The sequence below is a fragment of the Falco biarmicus genome, chromosome 4, assembly GCF_023638135.1.
Source record: "Falco biarmicus isolate bFalBia1 chromosome 4, bFalBia1.pri, whole genome shotgun sequence".
Taxonomy (NCBI): Eukaryota; Metazoa; Chordata; class Aves; order Falconiformes; family Falconidae; genus Falco; species Falco biarmicus.
In genome coordinates, this window is record NC_079291.1 from 103,216,920 (window position 1) to 103,241,093 (window position 24,174).

Below are 24,174 nucleotides of genomic sequence, written 5' to 3' on the forward strand. Positions count from 1 at the left end.
AGAAAATGAGAGTATAGTTGATAGTATAATTTTCTTTTATACTAGTTGAGATGTATTTGGTTATAGTTGTAGCTTCTCTACAGTGTACAGTTACACAGTAAATTGTTTTCCGGTCTTCTGTGTCATATATTTGCCAACTGTGAATAGGCTAGACTATATCAACTGATCCAGCTGTCTAAATTCTCTGTTTATGTCCCAAGACACAGGACATTTTAGTTAGTACATTTTATTCCTTTCATTGCATGCACCACAGAGATAATGGGATCATGCAAGGCTGCTTAAGATATCCCATACCATCAAGAAGCTAGCTGCAGAGACTTCGGAAAGCAATCAACTGTAGTTAAGAATAATTTCAGAAAAATACTATTAGACCATGCCTTTTCAAAGATTGCAACGGATCAGAAACAACTGACAAAATCTTTTGTCATTTTTATATGTGTTAATAAAAGGGAAAAAAAAAGTGTATTGAAATTTACAGTTTGAATTCCAGCTCTGGAAGTCTTTGTCATTAATCCGTCGTGATGTGCTCCTATGTATTCCCATACTGCCAGTTGCCTGGTGTAAGATAAGGCAGTTTAGCATCACCTCATGTCCCTGTTGCTTGGGCCTACTGTCTTCCCTGGACTCTGATTATTTCTTCTAGACTTGCAGGGTTTTGCTGTCAGTTGGTTTTCACTTTGTCAGATGATTTGATCATCACATTATATGGAAGTTCTGGCATTGAGAGGACAGAGACTATTATCACAGTGGTTGTTACTTGTCAATTGCTGTAAAGCCAGGTAAGAGGGTCCCAGAAGATAAAGCTAATAAGTTTTGTCCTTATGTTTGGAGTGGGAAAGAAACAGGAGAATCAGGAGCTAAAGGTGTAGTCATGAGAAATAGGAACTAGAAGTCAATAAAAAGAGAGTGGGGAGTGAGAGGGGAGGATTGAGGCATTAGGTGGGGAAAAAACACTCAAGTCCCATAAAGTAGCTATAGCTCTTTTTGGATGAAGTACCAAAATAACAAATCATCTTAAACAACAGAAGTAGTTGTTTTAAATCTAGTGGATGATCTTGCTATCACCCTCTTTAGTCATAGTCCTGTACTGAATTATTTAGAGCAGAAACAACCAAAGAACATACTTGGAATCCTTCAGCAGCTCTGGTGTCCAAATTTGAGGGATTTCTGTCTGACGAATTAGCCTGTTAGTTTATCACTGCATTACAAAAAAACCCCAAACAACCAACCCTACTTGCAAATTGTATATGGATGGATGTATATTTCAAAATCCATCACTGGATGATAACATAAGACCACTTTCTGCCACAAAAACCTTCAAGTTGGCTTTCCCAATCAAGACAGCCCCATCTATAATTTCTTCCTTGACCTTACCCAAGGTTTGTCACTTCTTTCCATGTTAGTAGCAGGCGATTTCTTATGTGACGGTAGACTGGATTCTTCAACATGTTCTTTGCTTCTGGTGCTGGGGTGATGATGCAAAGCATGAGAAGCTGTGTACTTCTGCAGGTGGACTAACAATTTTAAATCAGTGAGTCCCCTTGCAATTTCCTTTTCTTCCACTGTTCACTATATACCTAAGGCTTTGGGATGCTCTGAAAGTGCTTACGTGCTCTGGCCCAAGGTATTCTGTGGCAAGGCAGTTCTCTGCAGGCAACTCCTTTGGGAATAACCAGTTGGCGCAGGTTAGAGGAACTTGTGTAGAACTTGGGGAATGCCATTAATTCACCTTCCTTTCATAGTTTTGTTTCAGTTTATGGGGGCAAATGTTGAAAACCTCACTATGCTTAATTCAGAGAAAGATTAATGGAACCTCCTGTGCAGTTCCATGGATTGCCTCTTGGAGTTAGGCTATAGAGAAGGAATGAAAAAGTTCTGAAAGAACTATTTATCTATTACCAAGAATTGGCATGCAAATATTTCTGATCAACTGGTCTGTTCTTAATAGAAATTATGAAAAATATGAAAGATTTTGATTTTTTTTTAATTTCCATAAAGTTCTATGTCTATGTAATGACAGCAGTGTGACATACTCACAGCACTCCTACATTCCTCCCCCACTGCAATTAATTATCCAGTTTCTTCCCACCCTCACAACATTTGTTCTTTCCTTTTCTTAGCTAGCTGCAGATACAAAAATCTGTGTCAGTACAAGTCTAAATCTGGTCTGTCATGTTCAAAGACAGTTCTAAGTTTTGAAGGTGTACAAAAATGGATTCTTTTATGTCAAAGTAAGCAGTAGTCTGCCACAGTTGAAGCTGTTAGTTTTAACATAATTACTGAGAAGCAGCCACAACTGCTGTTGTGCTTAGTGACAAACATGGTTATGCGAAGAACATAAGAACTGCACACATAGGTTGGTGTGGGACAGAAAAGGAAGTTGTCTGGCTTATCTTAACCAGAACTGCTGTTTGAGTTCTGAAATCTAATTATTTGTGAGTTGGTTGAACAGTTTGGGTTTTACAGCTTGCATTTGGAAGGGTTGTATGTGAGCAATGTGTATATTCTCTGCTTTTATTTTTGTATTTGAACATTTTAAATATTTTTGAAATTGGTTTCTAAAAATTTAGTTGTTTTTTTTAATGTGGACTTGCCGAATATCCATATTTAGAAATTTTTCTTCTAGAAAAAGAAAAGTCTTATAGACATATAGGCATTTGGTGTATGGAGGCTGGTAAAACATTTATTTGTACATAGTTTTTTAGCATCAAGTAATAATTTAAAATTAGGAGGACATATCTTAATTACTCAGACTGGAGAAAACAATTCTTTTATTTTGACTATTTCTAGACTACTGGTAGTTGCTGAATATCCTTGTTGCTTAGTAGTGAAATAATTTTGGAATGCAGAGGATTTACTTTACTGTGCTTATGCAAAGGAAATTTTGTGTGTTATTTCAGCCAGTAATTCTTTTTAAGAATGTATAGATACAAGCTTCATTCTTCAAATAAATGCCCTGGGGCTGAAGCTCTGGCTGATAGCTGATGTGGACACCAAATTGAAAATTAATTAAAAGGGAAATTTCTTTATATAATGTTGAATGAAATGCTTGATCAAAAGGAAGCATTTCATTTAGAAAAATTTTAACTTCATTAAGAAAAGGACAATTTTAAATAAAACCCTTAAACTTCTAATTTGCAAACATAAACGAAAATATTTCTTGAATTATTTTAAGCTTTTGAGATGTGCTGTTTGCCAAGCTTGATGCAAATTTATGGAATAGATTTGTATTCATTTAAACTATTCATAATTACTCATCCGAAAATTTTCAGTAAGCTCTAACCAAGGCTTCCTTCCATAACAGGAGTCATAGAATCATAAAATAGTTTGGGTTGGAAGGGACCTTTAAAGGTCAACTAGTTCACCCCCCCCTGCAATAAGCAGGAACTTGTTCAACTAGACCAGGTTGCTCAGAGCCCCATCCAACCTGACCTTGAATGTTTCCAGGGATGGGGCATCTACCACCTGTCTGGGCAACCTGTTCCACTGTGTCACCACCCTCACCTCACCATAAAAAAATTCTTCCTTATGTCTAGTCTAAATCTGCTGTCTTTTAATTTAAAACTATTGCCCCTTGTCCTATTGCAACAGGCTCTGCTGGTAGTCTGTCGCCATCTTTCTTATAATCCCCCTTGAAGTCCTGAAAGGCTGCAGTAAGGTTTCCTCTGAGCCACCTTTTCTCCAGGCTGAATAACCCCAACTCTCTCAGCTTGTCCTCACAGAGAGGGGCTGCAGTCCTTCATTCATACTGTATTGGCAGGTTAAGGTAATTTCAAAAATTATGTCCCTGTGAGTTAACATCGTGAAAAAAACTCTAAAAAGAAATGTTTTTCATTCTGTTTACTTTATCATTGCCTTCCCCTGTCTTTGTTAATTCACTCATTCATGATAATCATTGCATTTTTACTATTTGAACATTTGATTTGGATTTATGCACTGAATTTCTGTGCTAAAACTGTCAGTCTTTGGGTCATAAACACTCAGTATATTAGTAGATATTGGTATATTAAAGCTGGGAAGATTGCTGCATCTAGAGGAGTTTTGAGTTTATTGGGAGCTTTTAAGTTTATATAAATGAAAAGATGAGATTAAGAAAATGTAGAATTACCATTAAATAAAGACAGAGCTGTAAATGAGTAGCTTTACATTTGTATGCTCTTAACTGACTGCGCACCTAATAACATGCAAATATTAAAATAATTAAGATCTAGATGTTTATTGAAACAGTATTATTTAATGATAGAACAGATTCAGAGTGTCGAACTACAGAATTCTATGACTGGTGATAATTTTTTCCCATTTGAAATAACTGATAAAAGATGTGATTTCAAAAGGTTATTTTCTTAAGATTTCTCATTTAGTTTAAATTGTTACAAACAGAGTTTTGGATGTAATTGTGCTAAAATGAAGACAGTATCAAACAGTGTTTTGTTTGGGTTTTTTTTGTTGTTGTTGGTTGTTGTCTATGTTTTGTTTTGTGTTTTTGTCGTATGGTTTTTTTTTGAATAGAATGTGGACTTGCAGAATAGCCATATTAATGCAAAAAAGTCTGGTGCCATGTGTTTAAGTCCCCGAATTCCTGCAATTAAATTTCTTCTAGTACAGACTGTGTTCAGGAATTCATAGTTCTATAAAGCCAGTATGCTGCATAGGCAGTGAATAAATAGAGGGGAAAAACAAGAAGAAAAACAAATAACCAGATAAAAATATAATCTGACATGAACATCAGAAACCATAGTAATTCAGGATAATTATCCATGTTCCAACCTTAACATGGGCAAAATCCTTTTTGATTTTGATTTTAACTTGTGTTGAAGAAGGAGTGCAAGATTTGCCTCTTGAACAGAGAAAGACCCCTGTACTCAGATGTAGTACAGATATTTTAGGACAAATTACTGTGTTTTGAAAAACCTTACAGTGTAAAAGAACAATAAAATAAAATAGGAGTGTTATTCACTGTGCAATTGATTATATCTGATATGTTTTTGTTTGTCACATCTGTTGAGTAAAGTCTGCCTATAGTTTAGGTTTATATATTTGAGTACTGTGCAGTTGTTGGTGCCTTTCTGTATAACTCAATAAATTATTTTTTTCTGTTGAAGGTACTTTTTGTTGAACTCAGTTCTTTCTGTTGAACCTCCTTTGCTTGCATCTGACCTTTATTTATGTTGATTTTGCTTCATTTTTTCATTTACCATGCTGTTCAGTTTTTGGATGCCAGGAGAACAAAGGTTTGTCCACTATTTGCAGTCAACTTATTTTATAAAATTCACTATTGCTTATTGTGGTTTTTTTGTTTGCTTGTTAGAGATACAGTAATCCTGTTTACTAAACATGTTCATAGCTGTAGTTACCAAAAGAAAAAACCAAGACCTACGAGGTACAATTCAGCCCCTCCCACAATCCTCCTTTAATTATAGTGAGTACTTTGATTGACTTTATAAACAACAGTACTGTTGAGCACCGTGAAGGGCAGATTTACCTTTAGTCTATGAAATAATTTAGAAAACATGGAATACTGAGTCTTGCAGCTTTGTAGGTACATATTGACTGTACTAATGGATGTGTCACTTCCCAGTGTTTGGGTTTGTTGGTTTGCCTTTTTGCTATTTATTTTATTTGTAGCTGACACTATTTTGTGTGTGTTTGTTTTAGTCTTTTTTTTTTTTTTTTTCCAGAAGCACTTGAAAAGATACCATTACAAATACTGTGACATGCTTTTGCTATTTTATAAGGTCATTTGATATACTTTCATCAATGATTCTAACAAATTTTTGTAACAATGTACAACAAAAGTTCAATCAAAGACTAATACTGCATTCAGGTCCTAAATTGATTTTTTTTTTTCTTTTTTCTTTATTGCAGCATCTGCAAATGACAATCCAGGCACTGCAAGATGAGCTTAGAACCCAGAGAGACCTTAACCATCTTCTGCAGCAAGAAAGTGGAAACAGAGGGGCTGAGCATTTTACCATTGAGCTCACAGAGGAGAATTTTCGAAGACTTCAAGCAGAACATGATAGACAAGCTAAAGAGCTCTTCCTGTTGAGAAAAACGCTAGAAGAGATGGAGCTTAGGATTGAAACACAAAAGCAAACACTAAATGCCAGAGATGAATCAATAAAAAAGCTGCTGGAAATGTTGCAGAGTAAAGGTTTGCCATCTAAAGGAATGGAAGATGACAATGAGAGAACTCGAAGGATGGCAGAGGCTGAATCTCAGGTTAATCATTTAGAAGTGATTTTAGATCAGAAGGAGAAGGAAAACATGCATCTTAGAGAGGTAAAGAAAAACTAATTTATTTGTTTAAAAGATATTGTCAAAGTACTTTTTGCAGTTTTAGAAATATAGAGTATCTCAGTTTTTTACTGCTCTCATTTTTTTCATAAAAAATAGCATACATTTGTTTTGCATCTGTAATAAATACACAACAGGACTGTATAATATTTGAAAGCAAGTATAAGAAATTATGGAAGAAAAGTAATCAGGGCTTATCTCTGACATTGTTGCTTTTTGTAGTTTCTATATTCTTTGTATTTTGAACAAATCAGTGTTTGGCAAACGAAGACCAGAACTATTGAAGAGGGAAGTAACCCCTGCTGCTGCTATAAACTAAATAGTCGTGACTGCATGCTACTTTTGTGTTTGATTTCATACCCCTTGTGTTTGAAATGAGTTTTTTAGAATGCTTTGCCTTCCATATAAACAAAGGTTTCTGCCTATGTGCATTTCTAATAAATTTTCATGTGTGGTACCCTGACTTTTTAGGTAAATATACCACATAATGTTGCCACATTAAAACATTGGAGTGATGGCTGCACTGTATCTTATCCTTAATTTGATCCCAAGCCCATCCACACCAGCTGCCCATATCACTTGCGAATGCATTTTTAAGACTGGATTTAGGATGATTGAATTGTACATACAGTTCAAAGAAAATCTGGCTTGGTGTCAAGCCCAGCTGCCCCTCTGCATCCCAGCAGCCCATCGTCATTATCGTGTGACAAGTGTCAGGCAAACAAGCCTTGTGGGCTTCCTCAGACAGACCCTGTTGCTTCCTGCTAAGAAGGTTGGCAGCTGCAGGGAGGTAGCGTGCAAGCTACCCACGCAAGGGAAAACAGGAGAAACCTTTCTGTTTCCTTAGAAATTTGGTAAATGTAGTCTGATTGAACTTCCAGTCTAGCTAAATGCCATATTGCTGGATATATCAAAATGTGAATAAAATTAGTACAAGAGCACAGAAAACTATTATTGTCTCCTGTATATCACTGAACATGCGGATGCTAGAGATTAAGAACAGCTATTTACATCTATAGAATGTTGTCAAAATATTTTCTTTTGATATGGACAAATTCTCTTATATTTAGCATATGGCTTCTTTAGGTTTTGTTTTCAACAACACCCCCCCCCCCCCACATGCGGATGCTAGAGATTAAGAACAGCTATTTACATCTATAGAATGTTGTCAAAATATTTTCTTTTGATATGGACAAATTCTCTTATATTTAGCATATGGCTTCTTTAGGTTTTGTTTTCAACACCCCCCCCCCCCCCCTTTTTTTTTTGTGTGTCTTTAACATACAATATGTATTGAGGACTCAATGGTATCTGTGGCCCATCCGAACCTTGGAAGCTGGAAAATTTGCAAGGCACAATGATACTTTTTGGTTAAGTTTTCTTGTTAGGGTGTGAAACCTGAATCTTTTTACAGGCAGAATTTTAATTAAAAAGTAGTGCCACCCATTAACAAAGTCTGAAAGTCAATGGATCCTGAAAGGAGTTCTGCAAGGAGTTAATAATACTGAGTTTGTGATGAAGGAGGATTGTGGGAGAAGTTCTGTAAACCAGCAGACAAGTTTATGGAATTAGATCTGCTATTCTTGGAGCAGTACATGCAGTCTGTTTCAAGGATGGATGATTTCTGTTTATTATTTGTTTTGTTATGTGATTGTATTTCACCTGTTGCACCAGTATCACTTTGCCAGTCCTAATTTGGGTATGTATTGGACATGAATAAATTTGCAGCAGAAATTTGAAGGTTTGTATTTAGCACAGTAGTTAAGAGTAGTGAGAGAAATAGAACTACATAGAGCTTAAAAAATAGATAAAATACAAGCTTCCAAGTCAAGTCCTTGGGCATCCAATTTATTGATTAGTCCAAGGAATACTGAAAGGAGATCATATTGCTACCGACAGGCTGTGCATGTTTCTTCTATATTTATATTGAATTAATTTTATATTTCAGATTTCTCCTCAGGTTACCCTCAGGGGCCAGGAGAAAAATTATTTCTCCCTCAGTTTGTATGAGGATAATAGAGACTGTCTTTTGTCTGGAGTGATGCAAGTACAGAATGGGATCTATTGGAGTTGCTGCTTATGACATGCTGATATGTCTTGAAGACATTGGTAGCTGGTCAAGGTTTAAAAATCTACTAGGTCTGTTGTCTGGAATCTCTCCTTGTCAGATTGGCCTGAACTATCTAGTGATGTGGAGATTTTGGTGAACAGTATCCTTGCTAATATAAAAATTCTGGGCTTTGGAAGAAGTTTGTCTCTCCAGCTCTCTTCCTGTTACATATGGTATTTAATTTTTTTTTCTGTTGTTTTTTTTTTTTTCCTTTGTGTATTTGAAGTTTGTTGTGGGGAGCTTGGAGGAACAAAGTGTAGGGTGTATGAACTCTTTAGAAACTAAATGTTTAGTAGATGCCTGCTTGTTTTTCCAGGAATCTGTGTTTGATTTTTCGATTGAGCTCTTGGAAAATGTTCTGAGGTTCAAATTTTGTCTTTTGATGTCTTGTTGTGGGAAGCTGTCTGCATGCTTTGAGGGAATATCAGATATTCTATATAGTTCTATCCTTTGTTAGAAGTCCAAATGGACCAACTTTTGATCTGCATGTGTAGCTTGGTAGAGTTCTTGTCATTCTGCAGTGCTGATTTGAATTGCTGTCACTGCATGTAGTCTTCATCATGCATAATACAGTTTTCCAACGTGATAAAAACCAGGAATGACTGTGTTGAATCTTCTGCAGTAGTCTTCTCAGTGGATTGATATTTTTTTTTTTTACTAGTGTTTGTAAGTTTTCATCCTAACTGTCTAAATGACCTTGCAGAGTTACTGGATTTTTTTTTTTTCCCTCAAGAGAATGCTTTAAAAGAAAACTGGAACTTGGATACATTTTTAATTAATTCCATTCATGAATTACTTAGTATTGAGTCAAATTGTGTTAATCTTTCTATATTTTTTAAAAAATGTTTGTCATTTTAGAATTTAATCTAAAATATTCTGCTTTCTGTATTTTTACAGGTTGGAGTATAGAGCTCGTGTGTTGACTATATTTCTGAGAAACTAGTAGGTTTTCATCTGTAACGTACTGTTTGATAAAATCCTGAACACTTGCTTCTTTTTTTTTTTTTTTTAAATTGGCTCTGCTATTTGACTTTCTGCCACTGCAAGTTAAGGAAGATAAACTTCTTTGTAGCAGCAAATTAAGCTATTCAAAGAACTGAGTTTTCTAGTGTGTCAATTTACCCATGCAGTGATAGATTCTGCTGTAGTCTCCAGTGGAAAGAGTGCTATCTATGGGGGAAAAAGTGGAATATGGAAAAAATAATGGAAGACTACTGATCTTCTACAGCCTCAACACTTTGTTAAAAGGCATATCTAAATCAACTTCTCATAAGCTATGGAGTTGGTATTTAGTTTAAAAATACATTCAATCTGAAGTTTTTCAGTTCTTGAAATATAACTGTGTACCATCCTGTTACCTTTTAAATCCTAGCTGAAGAAAGGCCAAGTTTTAAGTGTATTTTGCTGAGCTTTTGAACACATTTTCCTCTAATGCAACCATACCTTTTTCCCTTACGCTGTTCATTTCTTTGTTCTTTAAAATAGTGCCAAAGCTGGAATCCGTAGTCTTTCTTGTTCATTCACAGTCTTTTAGATCTCTCAAATGGTGGAATAGAAACCTAATGGATGAGAAGCAGAGGAAACTGATTTTGTTATTGATGGTCACTGGTGGGTGGAATTTTGACCAAACCAGACAATTAAACTAACATGATGTGAAAGAAGCTGAAGAAACTGGTTGTGAAATATTGGCAGTTAAGGATAGCCTCTTCTACACACTCAGCGAGTCTCCAGTGGCTGTCAATTCTATCTACTTAACGTGCACCCTCCAAGCACTGATCACACTAGGAATTGAATAGTAAGGGATATGTTCTTTGTTATTCCAGAGCTCCGTTTGTCTAGCTAGTAACATTTTTCAAAGTTTACTTAACTAGCTAGAGAGAAAGAACTTTTCTTGCCCTTCGGTCTCTACCACTTTGTCAATTATGAAATGTTTCTCATTAATTTTCTCCCCATTTCATGTTAAACATATGTTACCAGAAACCAATATCCTACTGGTTTGATTCAAAATAATTTGCCAAATATCCAAGAATCATGAAAAAAATTCTCTGTCTTAAGCCATTGATTCTTTTTTTCTGTGAATAGTTGTAGCAGAACTTTATAATACAGCTGCCTTCAAAGATCTGGAATTTCTCTAGGCCTTAGATTATATTGCTTTGAGAAGGTACAGGAAGCAGAAATACACACAGCTAGTGTATCAGAGGCATAGGATCAACTTTGGAAAATAAAACAACCCATTTTTTCCCTTGTTTTCATATTCATAGCAGATTTGGACTGACTTTGGTGTGTTAACTAACTGGCCCTCAAAGACTGTACTGTTCTGCAGTATGCAGTCATCTACATCTTTAAACTTTGTTCCCCAGAGGCAAACTTGTGATGACAGGTTTACTCAAGTTTTGTATTTGAAGGTCTTAGGAATGGCAAATTTGAGGCTTACTATACAGGCGGAGGGCACTTAAGTGGAGTTGGAATCCTGCTCTTTCACAGGAGTAGAAAAGAATGTCAGTGTCGGTAAGGTTCGTTAAAATATTGGGAAATAAGGTATGCAAAAAATGGGTTTAGATTTCTTCCAATGTATTAAGGAATTTAAAATCTAGGCAATAAGCTTTCACAAGGATAGCTAGATTGCCAGCTTTGCAATAGTTATAAGAAAAGTTTCCTTAGTTGCTGATATGCAAAGCAAGAAAGAACAAATAAAACTCTGAATAGCAAAAAGTGTGAGCATGTGTTTCTGCTTCAATTTTGGAGATGCAGGCTATTGAGGAGAGAATGTTGAGCTCTTTTCCATGGTTTCTGAGAAGTGCCCAGTTTGCACTTTTCCATCACTGAGTTAGACTGAATCCTGTGTCTGTATCTAACTAACCTCACTTGAATATTTTTGTTAATGTTTTTCAAAGGTAATTGAATTTTATTGATACTATCTGAGACAAAATGATACAGCATTTACTTTGGTAAGGAAATAAGGTGTCTTGTATGGAACAAAGTGGTCTTTGCAAATACACACATGTATGAAAAAAGGTTGTTCTTGGGCTGGGTAATCTCCCTGTAATTGTATTAATGGTTGAAAATCTGTCTTGAAGTCATAATGTCATATCATGGCATTCTTCATATTCAGAATTAAATATCACGAAGGTCGCTAAATATACATTCCTATCAGAAAACACAAGATGCTTGCCTTTAAGTTCCTAAATTGGTTATCACATGTCTCTTCTAAAATTTTAAATAAACATTTGTTTCTCTATAACTTTGGGAGGACTGTAGGTAATATGGGGATTTTATCTTGTGGAAATCTAGCACAGATGTTTGGTATTACTTTTTTTAAACATAGTGACCACACATTATTTACCCTAAGTACCATTAAGTATTTTTTTATTATTGCTATTAAAAACTTGCCTTAGGCAAAGTCCCACTAAATATCTAGTAAAGTCAAATGTTAAAATTCCAGCAAGTATTTTATTATATATACATACATGTATATTACACATGCCCTCTCTATATAACATACAATTTGACTAAAACAGAATCTGAGATCATATAGGATTTTATATACACATTTTGACTCTTACCTTGCATGTATTTTTAAAATAATGTTGTTGCACATGGTTTAAAGCTACAGCTTTTTTATATTTAGTAGAAAGAAGAACACAGCTTCTTATTATAATTTAAAGTGTACTTCTAAACTTTCAAGGGTTTTTAAAAACTTGCTCTATCTTTGAACTCAGCTTGGTCAAATAACGAAGGCTGCTGATAGGATTTGAACTGCCATCGTGAATTAGTTATTGCATGTCTTTAAAGTTATTAATGGAGCAAAGTTCCTTCTTCCACTGTGAATAGAACAGATGCTTTGCAGACTTTTGGTGTTTACTGTAAATGTCTTACACTGGAGCCAGTAGTAATTTACTAAGGAAATGCTTTATCGACACCAAACGTTTCTTCCCTGAAGTTAGTTATATAGATTAACAACCATTCTGGACTGAACCTCTTTATTAGGTTCATTAGTGCCTCTTTCCTTTTATTTCTCCTGGCTCAGCTCAAAATATTAATCTTATCAGTTGCTATAAAGACAATTACTTTCTCTCAAAATATCAATAGTAATATGTGTTTTTAAGGTGACCCCTTAAGTATACAGAAGGACTTTGCAATGTTGGCAGTCACTCCAGACATGAGAAAGTAGACAGAACCTGATTATGCTCTGGAGAACAGTTACTACTTCTAATATAGCCCATTCAGATTTTGTTATGTTCCATGATACTCTTGCCAGAGTGCTTGGTTACAGTAGTTTTTATAACTCCACGTGGAGGATTAGAAAGCTTTGTTCATTTAGAAATCAGTTTCTTTAAAGACAGGATTGCTCTTCATGACATCACCATCAGTAGTTTGGAATCCAGAATATGAAAAAACCGTCAGTTTCAAACTGACATGTCTCAGGGTAGCAACTAAATAAATTGTTTTAGAAAAAGGGAGAGAAATCAGAGATTCATGAATAAACTGGGTTTTCTGTACCTTTAAATAGAGGCTATAAGTGTTGATCCTGCCAGCGTTCCTGGAAAGTGCACCCTTCAGAAGGTAATCTGGGGACTGTCTTGAATTGCTATAAAACTAATGTTGTCCCCAGTTGTGGAAATAACACTTTTGCAGGGTTGTTTTCTTAGTTCACCCACTTACAACTTTCAGGCTGCATGTAAACATTTTAGGGACTAGCCAATAATGAAATGGAGAAAAATGAGCTATTTTCGCTTCTGTCAGAGGGTTTGTTTCCTTTCATCTTCTATTTTAAAGTCTCCGTTCTGTAAGCATGCTGCTACTCATCTCTGTCGTAATAACTTCATTATTCTATTACGTAATTAATTTTGTTTAGCTTCATCTTCTTGTCCATACGAATAACAAGAGCTTATGCACGTGACTCACAGCTCTGACGTGTTGATGTATTTTCAGAGAAAGAATTAGAGCTGAATTTGTGGGGAATAGGGGAATTGGTTACTGTTGAATTCCTCTGTATACTTTTCTGCTTTAGATTCTCCTAAGTGCACGAAGATGCATCCAGAGAGTAGTTAATCCATAGAATAGATTGCCCAGAGTTGTTGAGGAACCTTATTGGGCTGAGGAGATACAAGACACAGATCATAAATCCCACAGAAGTTATGCTCACAACACACTTTATTATGCTGAGAAGTGCATTTGAAAGTCATTTGGTCATATTACGTGCTATCTTCAACATTTATTTTAGAATTATTTTCATTTACTAATTCTGTTCCCATTAGATAATCCATGGCTAAGACTTTCCTTAGAACAGTCACTAGAAAAGAAAAAAATTGTCAGAGAATATGCAGAAATTTGCCACTCCTACTGAAATGGAACTGGACTGCGAGTTATGCATCTCCTTAGTTGCTCTGCCCAAAGTTGACACCTAGACAGTGCTATATGATAGAAGCAGTGTTTCCTAATATTTGATCACTTCAGGGAGAAGTCATATTTCAACTTTTTTTTTTTGAGACTCTAATAAGGTAAAGTGAGTGGTTCTATGTTGTTTTTATAAAATACAATGAAAATAGATAAAGGGGGGGAAAAGAAACATCATTGGAAATTAAAAAACCAAATACACAAACCAAAACAAAGCAGCAATTTATTTAAGATGTACTTTTATTATATATATAGCTTATCATACACAGTGATTACCTCTTGCATCTCACTGGGATCAGTCAACTCAAAATTAAGGAAATACTTCACAGAAGAGCATGAATGTGTCTTCCAGAACTTCAGTGTGCTAAATGTAAAAAAAAATACCGATCTGTCCATGTTCCATGTTGCTGATAATCTTTGCATGCCTCACAGTATATTTTTAACAAATTATCTCTCAGTGTCTGTCTTAGTGTAATACTCTTCTTCTATAGATGAGGAACATGAAGCAAAAGGTAAGTCAGCAAACTGCCTAGGTCTTCCCAGAAAATCAGTAATGAAGCAGGGGGAAGGATCTGCATGAGTTCCATGTACATTCCCTGACCGCTATTGTTCATTTTAGTCCACTATGTAAATGGAACTGCAGTAGCTGAAAAAGGAGTGTCTTTATTAAAAGATTTGCATTCAAAATAGAGGAATGTATATTAACATGCTAATGTGTTGAACAAGTTTTGTTTAAAATATGAGCAACTGGAAAATGCTGTAAGCAACTGCGGTCGAATCACCTTAAGGAGAAGACAGCTGGAAATTATAAGGCTTAGCAAAAGGGTAGTGCTGATAACTGTGTGAAGCGTAGGCCCTGGGTAAGAGCATTTTCAGTTGTTAATTTAAGATGAGCTGAGTGCTTGAGGTGGAAGGGTTGATGTTAGATGTGAGATTTCTAGCAGTAGCACTGTTCCTTGCAAGCTCTCTGTTACAAGCCAGCTAGACCCGGAGAGTTTATCAGGTGACCAGTTCTGCCCAGTGCAAAGCAGTCAGTATTTTATGCATTTTGAAAACTCATGGGGATCAGTTAAATTCCAGGTGTGGGCAAGAGCATACAACCTTAACATTTGATAGCTTGAGATGCAACAAAAGGTTTTCTCTTGAGGGGAAGATCTAATATGCTGAAATGCCTTTCCTTTCTATTTTATTTCTGTTATTTACTGTCTTTCATAGTCTTGTAAGATCATGCTGGCATATTTTCTAATAAAAGAAGCGTAGACCTGATTACATAGCATTAATTACATAGTATTAATGCAGGTTCTAGGCTATTCCTTATAGAGTGAAAAAAAAAAAAAAGGGGGTTTTCAGGATGAAGTCAAAGAAATAAGACGACAGTCAAGTGGGCTCTTACTCATGCTGAATGATTGTTCATACTTCTCAAACTAATGAACTTAATCGAACCACATCCTTCTAACATTCTGCTTACACTGGACACATGCAAATAATCTGTCCTACTTTTGCTGACTCCTACCTGCATTTCATATTGAGGTACAACTGACTGAATGTACTGGGGTTTTTTTCAGCTTCCTTTTGGGGCAATAGCTGTTGGACAATGTTTAGGTCAGGATATAAGATCATTAGTTAATGATATGGTCTCTTATGGCAGGTGCTGTCTTCCTACTTAAAAACATTATGAAGAATTTAAGACCTTACTAAGCAAGAGTTACAGTAGCAACCCTTTACTGCAATTTAAAATGACTGACCTTCATCCAGCAGGCATAAGGAATTGGAAATGTATTTATGAGGTGGATCTCAAACTGGAACCAACTTTTTTATTCCAGATATATTGTCTTATAACACCCCAGAAGGAACATCAGTCTGAAAAATTATTCTATCGTCCGTTTTAAATGAAAGCTACTGTTGAATATTTTTATTATAACAGTGCTTTCCCACTGTATGAATATTTCCAGAAGAATATTGGAAGAAGACACTGAGAATCTGAGTAATTTAAGTTATTGTTAAAGTTGCTGTAAACTGGCATCTCTTTTACTTACCACCTCCTGCATCATCTCACAAGAAAACCTTAGAACTCTGTAGTGGAAAATGAAGTTTTTCTAAAATAACAGGTTGAAGAACACTCACTGTTCTAAATCCATTATACTCAAATAAAATCCTTTATACTTAAATAGCTCCAAGAGCAGAATAAGGTTAGCTAACCCTGTTTTGCCATTTTCAGGGCTAGTCTTCTAAAACAAAACTGCCATTTTAGCACATAACAGGTTTTAGCTAAGTTGAGTCTCCTTTGTCCTAGGAACCATGCAGCATTTTACCTGGACTAAAAACCCAGGTGTTGTAGTCATACAGGCTTCACTTCCAGAAAATGGCAAGGCTAGCCCCCTGCTAGAGACTATATACACATATGTGTGTATGCGTATGTACACATTTTTTTCTTTGTGTGGATGTAAAGAACCAAATGAAGAAAATGTGTTTTATCATCTTTTAAGCCCTCCTGCCATCCCCCCCCCAAAAAAACCCCAAAAACCCAACAGTTTTCATTTGCTAATCTTTTTCCTTTTACATATCTTAAACTGTGTTGCAACGTGAGTTTTGTTTTTGTATGTGCATGGCCTATCTTAGTGGTAGAATTGGGAGTGTATTATAGGCTGTAGAATATGGCTAATAATGTAAACTCTTCCTGAAGTTTCACCTGAAACTCAGTTTGATGAAGGAAAAGTGTAATCTTAGATTAAACCATTTAATGAAACAAGCTTTCTGGTTTAGTGAAGAGATGCAGATTTCTTGTTGAAACAGTCTGGCGCCTTTCTTCAGGAAGAACACATAGCCTTTGATCTCGTGGGACTAGAATTTAGCTAGTCACTAATAGCCTGATCGTATCCTAATTTTATATATGTATTCATTGGCTTGTGAGATAATCTTGATTATAGGTCAGGGTTTTTTTTCCTGTTGACAGCTTGAGCCTGATAGTCCAACATGATTATAAAGCTCTCGATATATTTACTTGCAAATATAAAATTTGATAGTAAGTATAAATATATCCTATCTCACTATAAAGATGTGGTAAAAATATTGATGAATAACCCCAATGTCCTCTGAAAGACATTTCCACCAAAACTCTGGGTATTTTTCAAAGTACTGAGGACCAAATCCTGTTTGTGTTTTTTCATGAGTCAAATGAGGTCAATGGGATTAATTGAGTGACTTAAGGTGAATAGGATTACATCCTAAAGAATAAATGAATCCAGACTTGATTACTGCTTGGTAACTGGTTGAGAGAAAGTAGTTCACTGTAGCTTTTCTGTAGATGGACCTGATTTCTTCACCTGCTTGGCTTATCTCCATTTAGCAACATTTATGTCATCACACTCATATATAGAAGTATTTTGGTTGCTCTTAAAGGTTTCTTCTCCCTGAATCGTAAAGCTTTAGAAAACAAACAAAACCGCCCAGACTTTTCAGAACCATTTATGTATAATGAATGTATTCAGAATAGTTACTGGTTCTGTGTGTTCTTGTGGGCTGTTGTTTCCAAGATTAAGAACGGTATTGATGTAGGCAGTTGCATGATCTCAAGGGACTACTTACTGTTACACATATCTGTATGTTTTGGGCCCTTGCCTGTTCCTTCCGCTTTCATGCAAAAGCATCGAGCAATATTCCTGCTGGTCTTTTAATAACGCTTCATAGTTCTTCTTGGAGGAAATGAAGTGATAAATAGAAATGATATATGATCTGTGGAAGTGTGAATCAGACATGCTTCTGTAATTACTGAAAGAGAAGTACATATGCAATACCCTATTATAGACTGTAATGAAATACCAGGGGTTTTTTGGGTAACAAAATTGTAGTGTTTCCTACTCTGAGGAGGTATAAGGGGTATATCTAGTATGTTCTTTATTGCTCTGCTTTTTATACAACTTACTTGAATGTATTATGTTTAAATACACAGTTTGTGTTCTCTCCTAGTCTGATGATACTGGAAGATTTTTGTATGTAGTCCAAGTTCCACTCAATATAATTCAGAAGAAGAAAAATAATCTAATAATTGGCATAGAGAAAAATGCTTAGTCAACTCACTGCTATACTTGGTAATTGCAAACAGGTTCTTCATAGTTATGTATCACTGAGTTCTGCCTACTGTATTCCTCCAATACTGAAATTTTTATGCTCCTGTTGCTCTGCTGTACTGGCAATCTGATTCCTAATTCACTTCAAAAAAGTATTTAATGTGAGTGTTCCATATGGGGTTAGTAAAGGGACATCTTACTGAAGGGAATGCACTTCACACACTGTGAATGCATTTGTAGAATGTGTTATTTTCATCTTTTACTAGGTAATAGCTATATTTCTTCAGTCAAGTGCTTTAACTGGCTTTGGCTCTTGACATCTTTTATTTCCCAGAATATAAATGTATTTTCAAAAATACATGTATCTGTTTAGATTTATAACAATGGATATAAGCTGAATGTTGTGGGGTTTTTTTTCTTTGGCTCATTATTTGACACAAAAATAAACGTTGAAAAAAATATCCTCTAAACATGTGATCTTTAGAAGGATAACTTGTGTAATTTCTCAGTTCATGATATCTTTTGAGGAATTTCCTGGAAATAGTGAGTTAATTTTCTACTTTTTCATTATCAGCTGAAATTTTTACAAGTTTTATTAACTAAAGCAGTGGTCTTCAGATGCTGAACGAGAAATGGTCTATTGTTTGCTAGATGTCTGAAAGTACTGGGGGGAAAAAAGGTGTTATTAACTTGTGTCCTTCTTTGCCGCATAACTTTTTGTGACTATTGATGCTATTCAGATATTTTAAGATTAAAGGTTAACTGAGTTCAGGTTTCTCTTCAAGTGAAATTGCTTAATTGCAAATATAGATAACCCATAAGAATCAGCCTGTTCTGCATGATTACTTTTGGCAAGAAGCAATTGTTTGGTAATGAAGTAATACATTTTCTGTGGTAGTTATATGGAGAGTAAGTCAAATTACAGTTCAAATGATTTGGTTTTGGTTGTCTTTAGTGTGATACTTCATGCTTCTTCACCAGTTGTTGACAACATATTCCACTTACGTGGGAGCTGAAGTGCCATACTTCAAAAAAGAAGTATATTTGTGCCAACAAAATAGAAAAGATGCATTGTTCCTGCCATGCTTCCAAAGCATGATTGAGTTCTGTAAGTCTGTAGATCTGGTTAATGTAGAAGAGGTTTCAGGCATTTTTTACCGTGTTAAATGAACAAATAACTAATGGAATGTTATGTAAGCTTTACATATTAAAATTTATGTTAGAAATTACTATACAGCTATTGTGATTATGCTGTTTGCAGCGTTATTCACGTGAGAAGAAAGGTTGCATAAAACTTTTTGTGTTTACCTTGAGGGACTGAGCTATGAAAACTGGAGGCATGGAAGAACAGCATATTCTATTTTCATATGTCCTCTTTGTCAAAGAGTAGAGATTAAGGAAAAAAAGCTACATCATATTCCAAGAGCTGAGTATACTTTTGTCTGTTCTTTTTGCTTTTTAAAACGTTATTCCTTTTTAAGTTGGCAGTAGATTACAAAACAACTGCTATTTAACTCACTAACCAGAGAGTACTTAATGGTTTACTTTTTCTGTTGGCTTCTGATTCTGCAATGTCTTTCAAGATGCTCGTTTAAACTATTGATCAGAATCTAATTGTACAGTTTGTTTAAAAATGAAGATTTGAAAAAGTATCTCCTGAATAGTTCTAATGTTGGTATTTTGAATTATAATGGGAATACGATAGGCCTCACTTAAAGCTCAGTAGAACTGTGTGCATGCTTGTATGAATAGTCCTAGTGAATATTATATAAAATCGTATAGCATAGGGAGCAAGATCTAATCTCTCCTCTCCTTATATCACAAACGACACATGGAGATTTGTAATGAGAACTGAGAAAAATTAGTAGTTAACTTTATTATAAATGCTGCCTATTTCCTGAATGCCCAGCACCATTCCCAGACACCACTTCTCCATTTACATGCACCTTACTTTGTTTCTTCTGGAATAGTTAGACCTCTGCAGATGGGCGTTTTCATGGATATGCACTGTGAGGTTTATGAAAATACAGACTTCCAGGTCAAACATTCAAATTATGCTTGTCACTTAAGAATGTCCTATGAGTTGCTGTGGCCTTCAAGTGAGGTACTATCGTCTACAGCAAAAGTAGCCTGTCAGAGATGAGAAACTTTGTCATTCTACGGTTTCAAATGTAATATCTCCCCTTAAAAAAAACAAAGGGGGGGGGGGGGGGGGCGGGCGCGGGGGGAGAAATGGGATAGGGTGTCTAAATAAATCCTAAAAAACAGCCGGTGTGTGACTTGATGGGGTCACATCCTTCCTGCAACGGCTGTGGGGTTGCTTTGGTCACTAGATGGCAGTCGGCAATGAGGATTGGTTTCCGTTCTGATTTTCGCAGATGATCGCACCCTATTTGTTATTTTTTATCGCTCATTTTACAATGATAGAATTAAGAGGAGGACTATCTCCCTGTAAAGTCGATGGAAAGGCAATTTCACAGAGATTTTTTTGACAGTAGTCTTTAAACTGAATGCAGTTTATAATAGCTGCATCTAAGAATCAAAGCAAGCAGACTAAAAAGTACAGTGCGGCTCTTTACAGAAAAAGTGAAATCAGGAATTCGTTCTGAAGGTATTAGTGCGATTCGGTTCCAACGTGTTAGTCATGGTTTGTGATTTACTATGATTTTAAAAAAGTAAAAGCAAACTAAGACTTCATTTTACTCTTTTGAGTGGATTAGAGTTTCACTGTGGTATGTACTGTCATACCCCAACTGCCAAGACACACTTCTACACAGATACTATGTGATTGGGACCCAGAAGGTGGATGGTGGAAAACATCTCAAGTCATGCTGACATGCCTTGCTGCATTTCAAGATAGGCTTTCAATTCTTAGCTTACTCAGATGGTTTTCTTGCCTTTTTAATGGCATGGTAATATGTAACCATACTGAAGAAGCCAAAGGCAGGACATACGTAGCTGCCTCTGCATCACATAGTTTGTGACGCATTTTGGACCCTCTGACATGAAAGCCTATATAAACATATACCCTTCGGGAATATATGAAATACTTCCTATAATTACTTCCATTATGTAAAATAAAAGTACCTGACATTACATGAGAAGGCTATATAAATATAATAAAATGAAATAATAAGATGCAATAAGATTTTTTTAAAAAAGCTAATTTCTTATTAATTCTGGTGTGAATTGTAAATATAAATCTTCTATTCAAAATCTAATCTCTCATCTGCATGAAATACTGTTTCCTTATTATCTTTGTGTAGTAGACAAAAATTGTGGTTTTTGAGAGGGAATAGTTGGGACTTTACTCAAAACAGCAAAAAAGATGCATTTTTTCCTCTTAAATATATAAAAAACCTTCAAATGAAGGTACTTTTACAGATTACACAATAAGCCTTCCTAATTTTTTTAGTTTTAGAATCTATAATTTACTTAAAATACTGAAGATTTTCTTAAATAACTTGTAACTAATAGCAGAGATTATATGCAATACCGGGTCTGGTTCTGAAATTCTTTTAACAAGAGACAGAACATGTTGAGCAACTAGTGACCATTGGGGAGGTAAGAAAAAACAGACTGGGGAGGGAAGGCAAAAAAAGACAGATAAATCAGAATTTTGCTTGTACCCTTGCTCCTTCAAGATTTTTTGGCCTAACTGCTACACATCAAGAAAACTTTGCTGTTTCTAAACAGATCTCTCAACTCTTGATATTTTCAGTGCTTCACTTTTTTAGTACAGAAAGCCTCCATTCTGTAATGTGGTTAAAACTATACCTCATCTAAAAAACCAGGAAAGTAAATAACATAAAAGACCCCAAACAAACTAGTTTTAAGTTCTATGGCAAACTGTTGTTTGATGTATATACATCATTGTTTCTTGTATCAGTATACATAGCACACTGGAGTAATAGGAACAGGGAATGCCTCAAACTTTTTTTTCCTTTCAAATTTGTGGTGAGCAATGTAATAAAGCAACAGTTTACAGCAGTATTGAAAAGATTACTAGGGGGTGTAATTGCACCTTTTTGAAAGAAAAGTTTACTGTTAAATGGCTGACAACTATAATCATTTTTTATAGTGAAATGCAATTATCACGAGTTGATCAAGTGTACAGGTGAACTATGATAGCATATGAGGGAGCTACTTAAGGTTATTTAAATTGTTAGGAAGTTTTTAGCAAGACCTTGAGTGTGAGCAGCACTGAATAGAGCCACTGAATTTTGTAGCTTAAGGCACCTGTGAGACACAGGGCATCTCATGGCTCCAGTATTTCTTGTTTCAAAATTATGGTGAAGGGGCTACCACCCAAAACCCCAGTATTTTCACTCAAAAACATGTTATTCTTCTGTGTCTTAAGACTCATAGACTACATAATTCCTGATGTTTGTCTGTCCTAAATATGAGTAATTCAACATTTTACTGTTTACAGTTGATTGTGGAAGTGTCAGATGAGAACACTCAATATACTGCCTGTTCAGTTGTCTTTGCTGTCATCCAATAAACATCCAATTTGATGAAGAATTACAGTATTCTAGGGAATTACTATACTGATCATTCCCTAAGATGCAACTTTTTTTGGCCCTATGTAGAACATGCCTGTGGAGGTTTTTGTAGCTTGAACAAATAACATAACGGTGAACAAACTTGTATTGGAGATTTTTCCTGATTTTGTAGTGCAGTTACACATACATGCCACAACTAACTTTTTTTCTTTTGTAGAGGTCTCTCAGGAGAGCTTTCTCACAAAGGAAGTAGAATCTAAATGTTGTTTAGAAGTGTACCATTGTAGCACAGGAGGAAGGATCTTTATTGTGGATGCATTGTTATTCCCAACAAAAACATTGGTCTGTTTCAGAGCACTGGTGGACTGAACACCTGCATGTTTCAGTCTGAACAATCAGTTTGTTCTCAATTATTCCTGACTTGCTTGGAGAGAGTAATTTTCAGCTTTCAACTTGAAAAGGGCATCTTTTCACATAGGAGTACATCTGGCAGACAAAGATTTTCTGCTGATAACAAATCTCAGAAACCATTATCAATATAATGTTACCCTTCGGCCTCTCAACAGAGTTGTGAGTGTTTACAGAGTTCTTGGCAGTGCTTACATCCCATCTGCATCATTAAGGCACAGGATGATTGGCCAGAAAAAAGGAAATCTTACCAAGAGAGTGGGAACAGATAAACATACTCCCTCTTGTGCGTTTTTCTTATCTCAAAAAAAAAGCTGCTTATTTTAACACCAACTTGGATGATAGAATTTATCAAAAGAATCGTGGACTTCAGTATGGTAAGACAGAACTTCTGGAAAGATTCCAAATCAGGGCTACTTTGATCATTTGTTTCCACTGAGCCCTTCAGCAGGAGGGGTTTCTTGTCTCTCACGTGTAGTTGGAAGCCTGGTGCCACATGCAAATATGATCTTATATTTATTACCCATTTTTTCTGAATGTTTTGCATTCCAGCAAAGTCTGAAAATACAGGTTTAAATATCCAGACAACCTGGGTGGTTTTTTGTCTGATGGAAAAAATGCAGTGTTAGAAACATTTATAAAAACTTTCTCTCCTTTTATTCCTTTAGAAACAAATTATGAATACATTATTAGTAAGCTTGAGTATTCCCAGTGTATGCATATATTGTGGTTGAGCTTTGCATGAATCTTTGATGCAGTTTAACATTGTAGAGCTTTAACCAATGTAAAATGTATGTATTTCCTACAGTCTCCTCTTGCTGGAATCACTGGGCAGTATGACAGTGACAAACTCCATAAATAAGGGAAAGTGTAGACTGTGTAATTACAAATGCTAGCAAGCAGTGTTTGGAACTGGTATGTATATCAGCACATTGTGATATTTGTAAAATGCTTACCAGTTACTTAAAAAATGCTATAGTCCTAGCAGAAACTCTCCAGGGAAGAGAAGTGAAAGAACTAAGCATATGAAGTTGTGGGGTTTATCCATCTGTGGATTCATTGCAAACAAGAATATCAAAGAGTTTTTGGGTCTGTGGCTGGTTAGAGAAACCTAAGGGGTGGTTTACTGAGTCAGTGGTCAGGTTTACCTCATACCTGCATTCCTATCATTGCAATTATTGTGGCCAAAGCAGCAGTTCAGCTGGCATCTCCTGCATTGACGTTCCTTTCGATTTCCACAGCTGTTTCAGCTGGCTATAGAGGCCAGTTCAGTAATCTCTTAAACCAGATTTCTTCTCTGCAGGAAAGATCCATTTCACAGCTGTTTTCTCTTCTCAGGTTTAGGAGCATGCTTTTTGGATGTTTAGTATAGAAAAGTCAAATTTAGACA

The 24,174-nt window shown here is 35.7% G+C and overlaps 1 protein-coding gene across 4 annotated transcripts in view; it reads left to right on the top strand.

Moving 5' to 3' along the window:
- Positions 1–24,174, top strand: part of ERC2 (ELKS/RAB6-interacting/CAST family member 2) — a 521,691-nt gene that overhangs the window by 68,872 nt on the left and 428,645 nt on the right. For 3 of the 4 annotated variants that reach the window (XM_056338313.1, XM_056338314.1, XM_056338315.1), the window contains 2 exons: positions 5,208–5,231; positions 5,866–6,282. In XM_056338313.1, coding sequence (XP_056194288.1) covers positions 5,208–5,231; positions 5,866–6,282 — 441 coding nt within the window. The remainder of the gene's footprint in view (positions 1–5,207; positions 5,232–5,865; positions 6,283–24,174) is intronic. The other variant, XM_056338316.1, reaches the window with a different exon arrangement.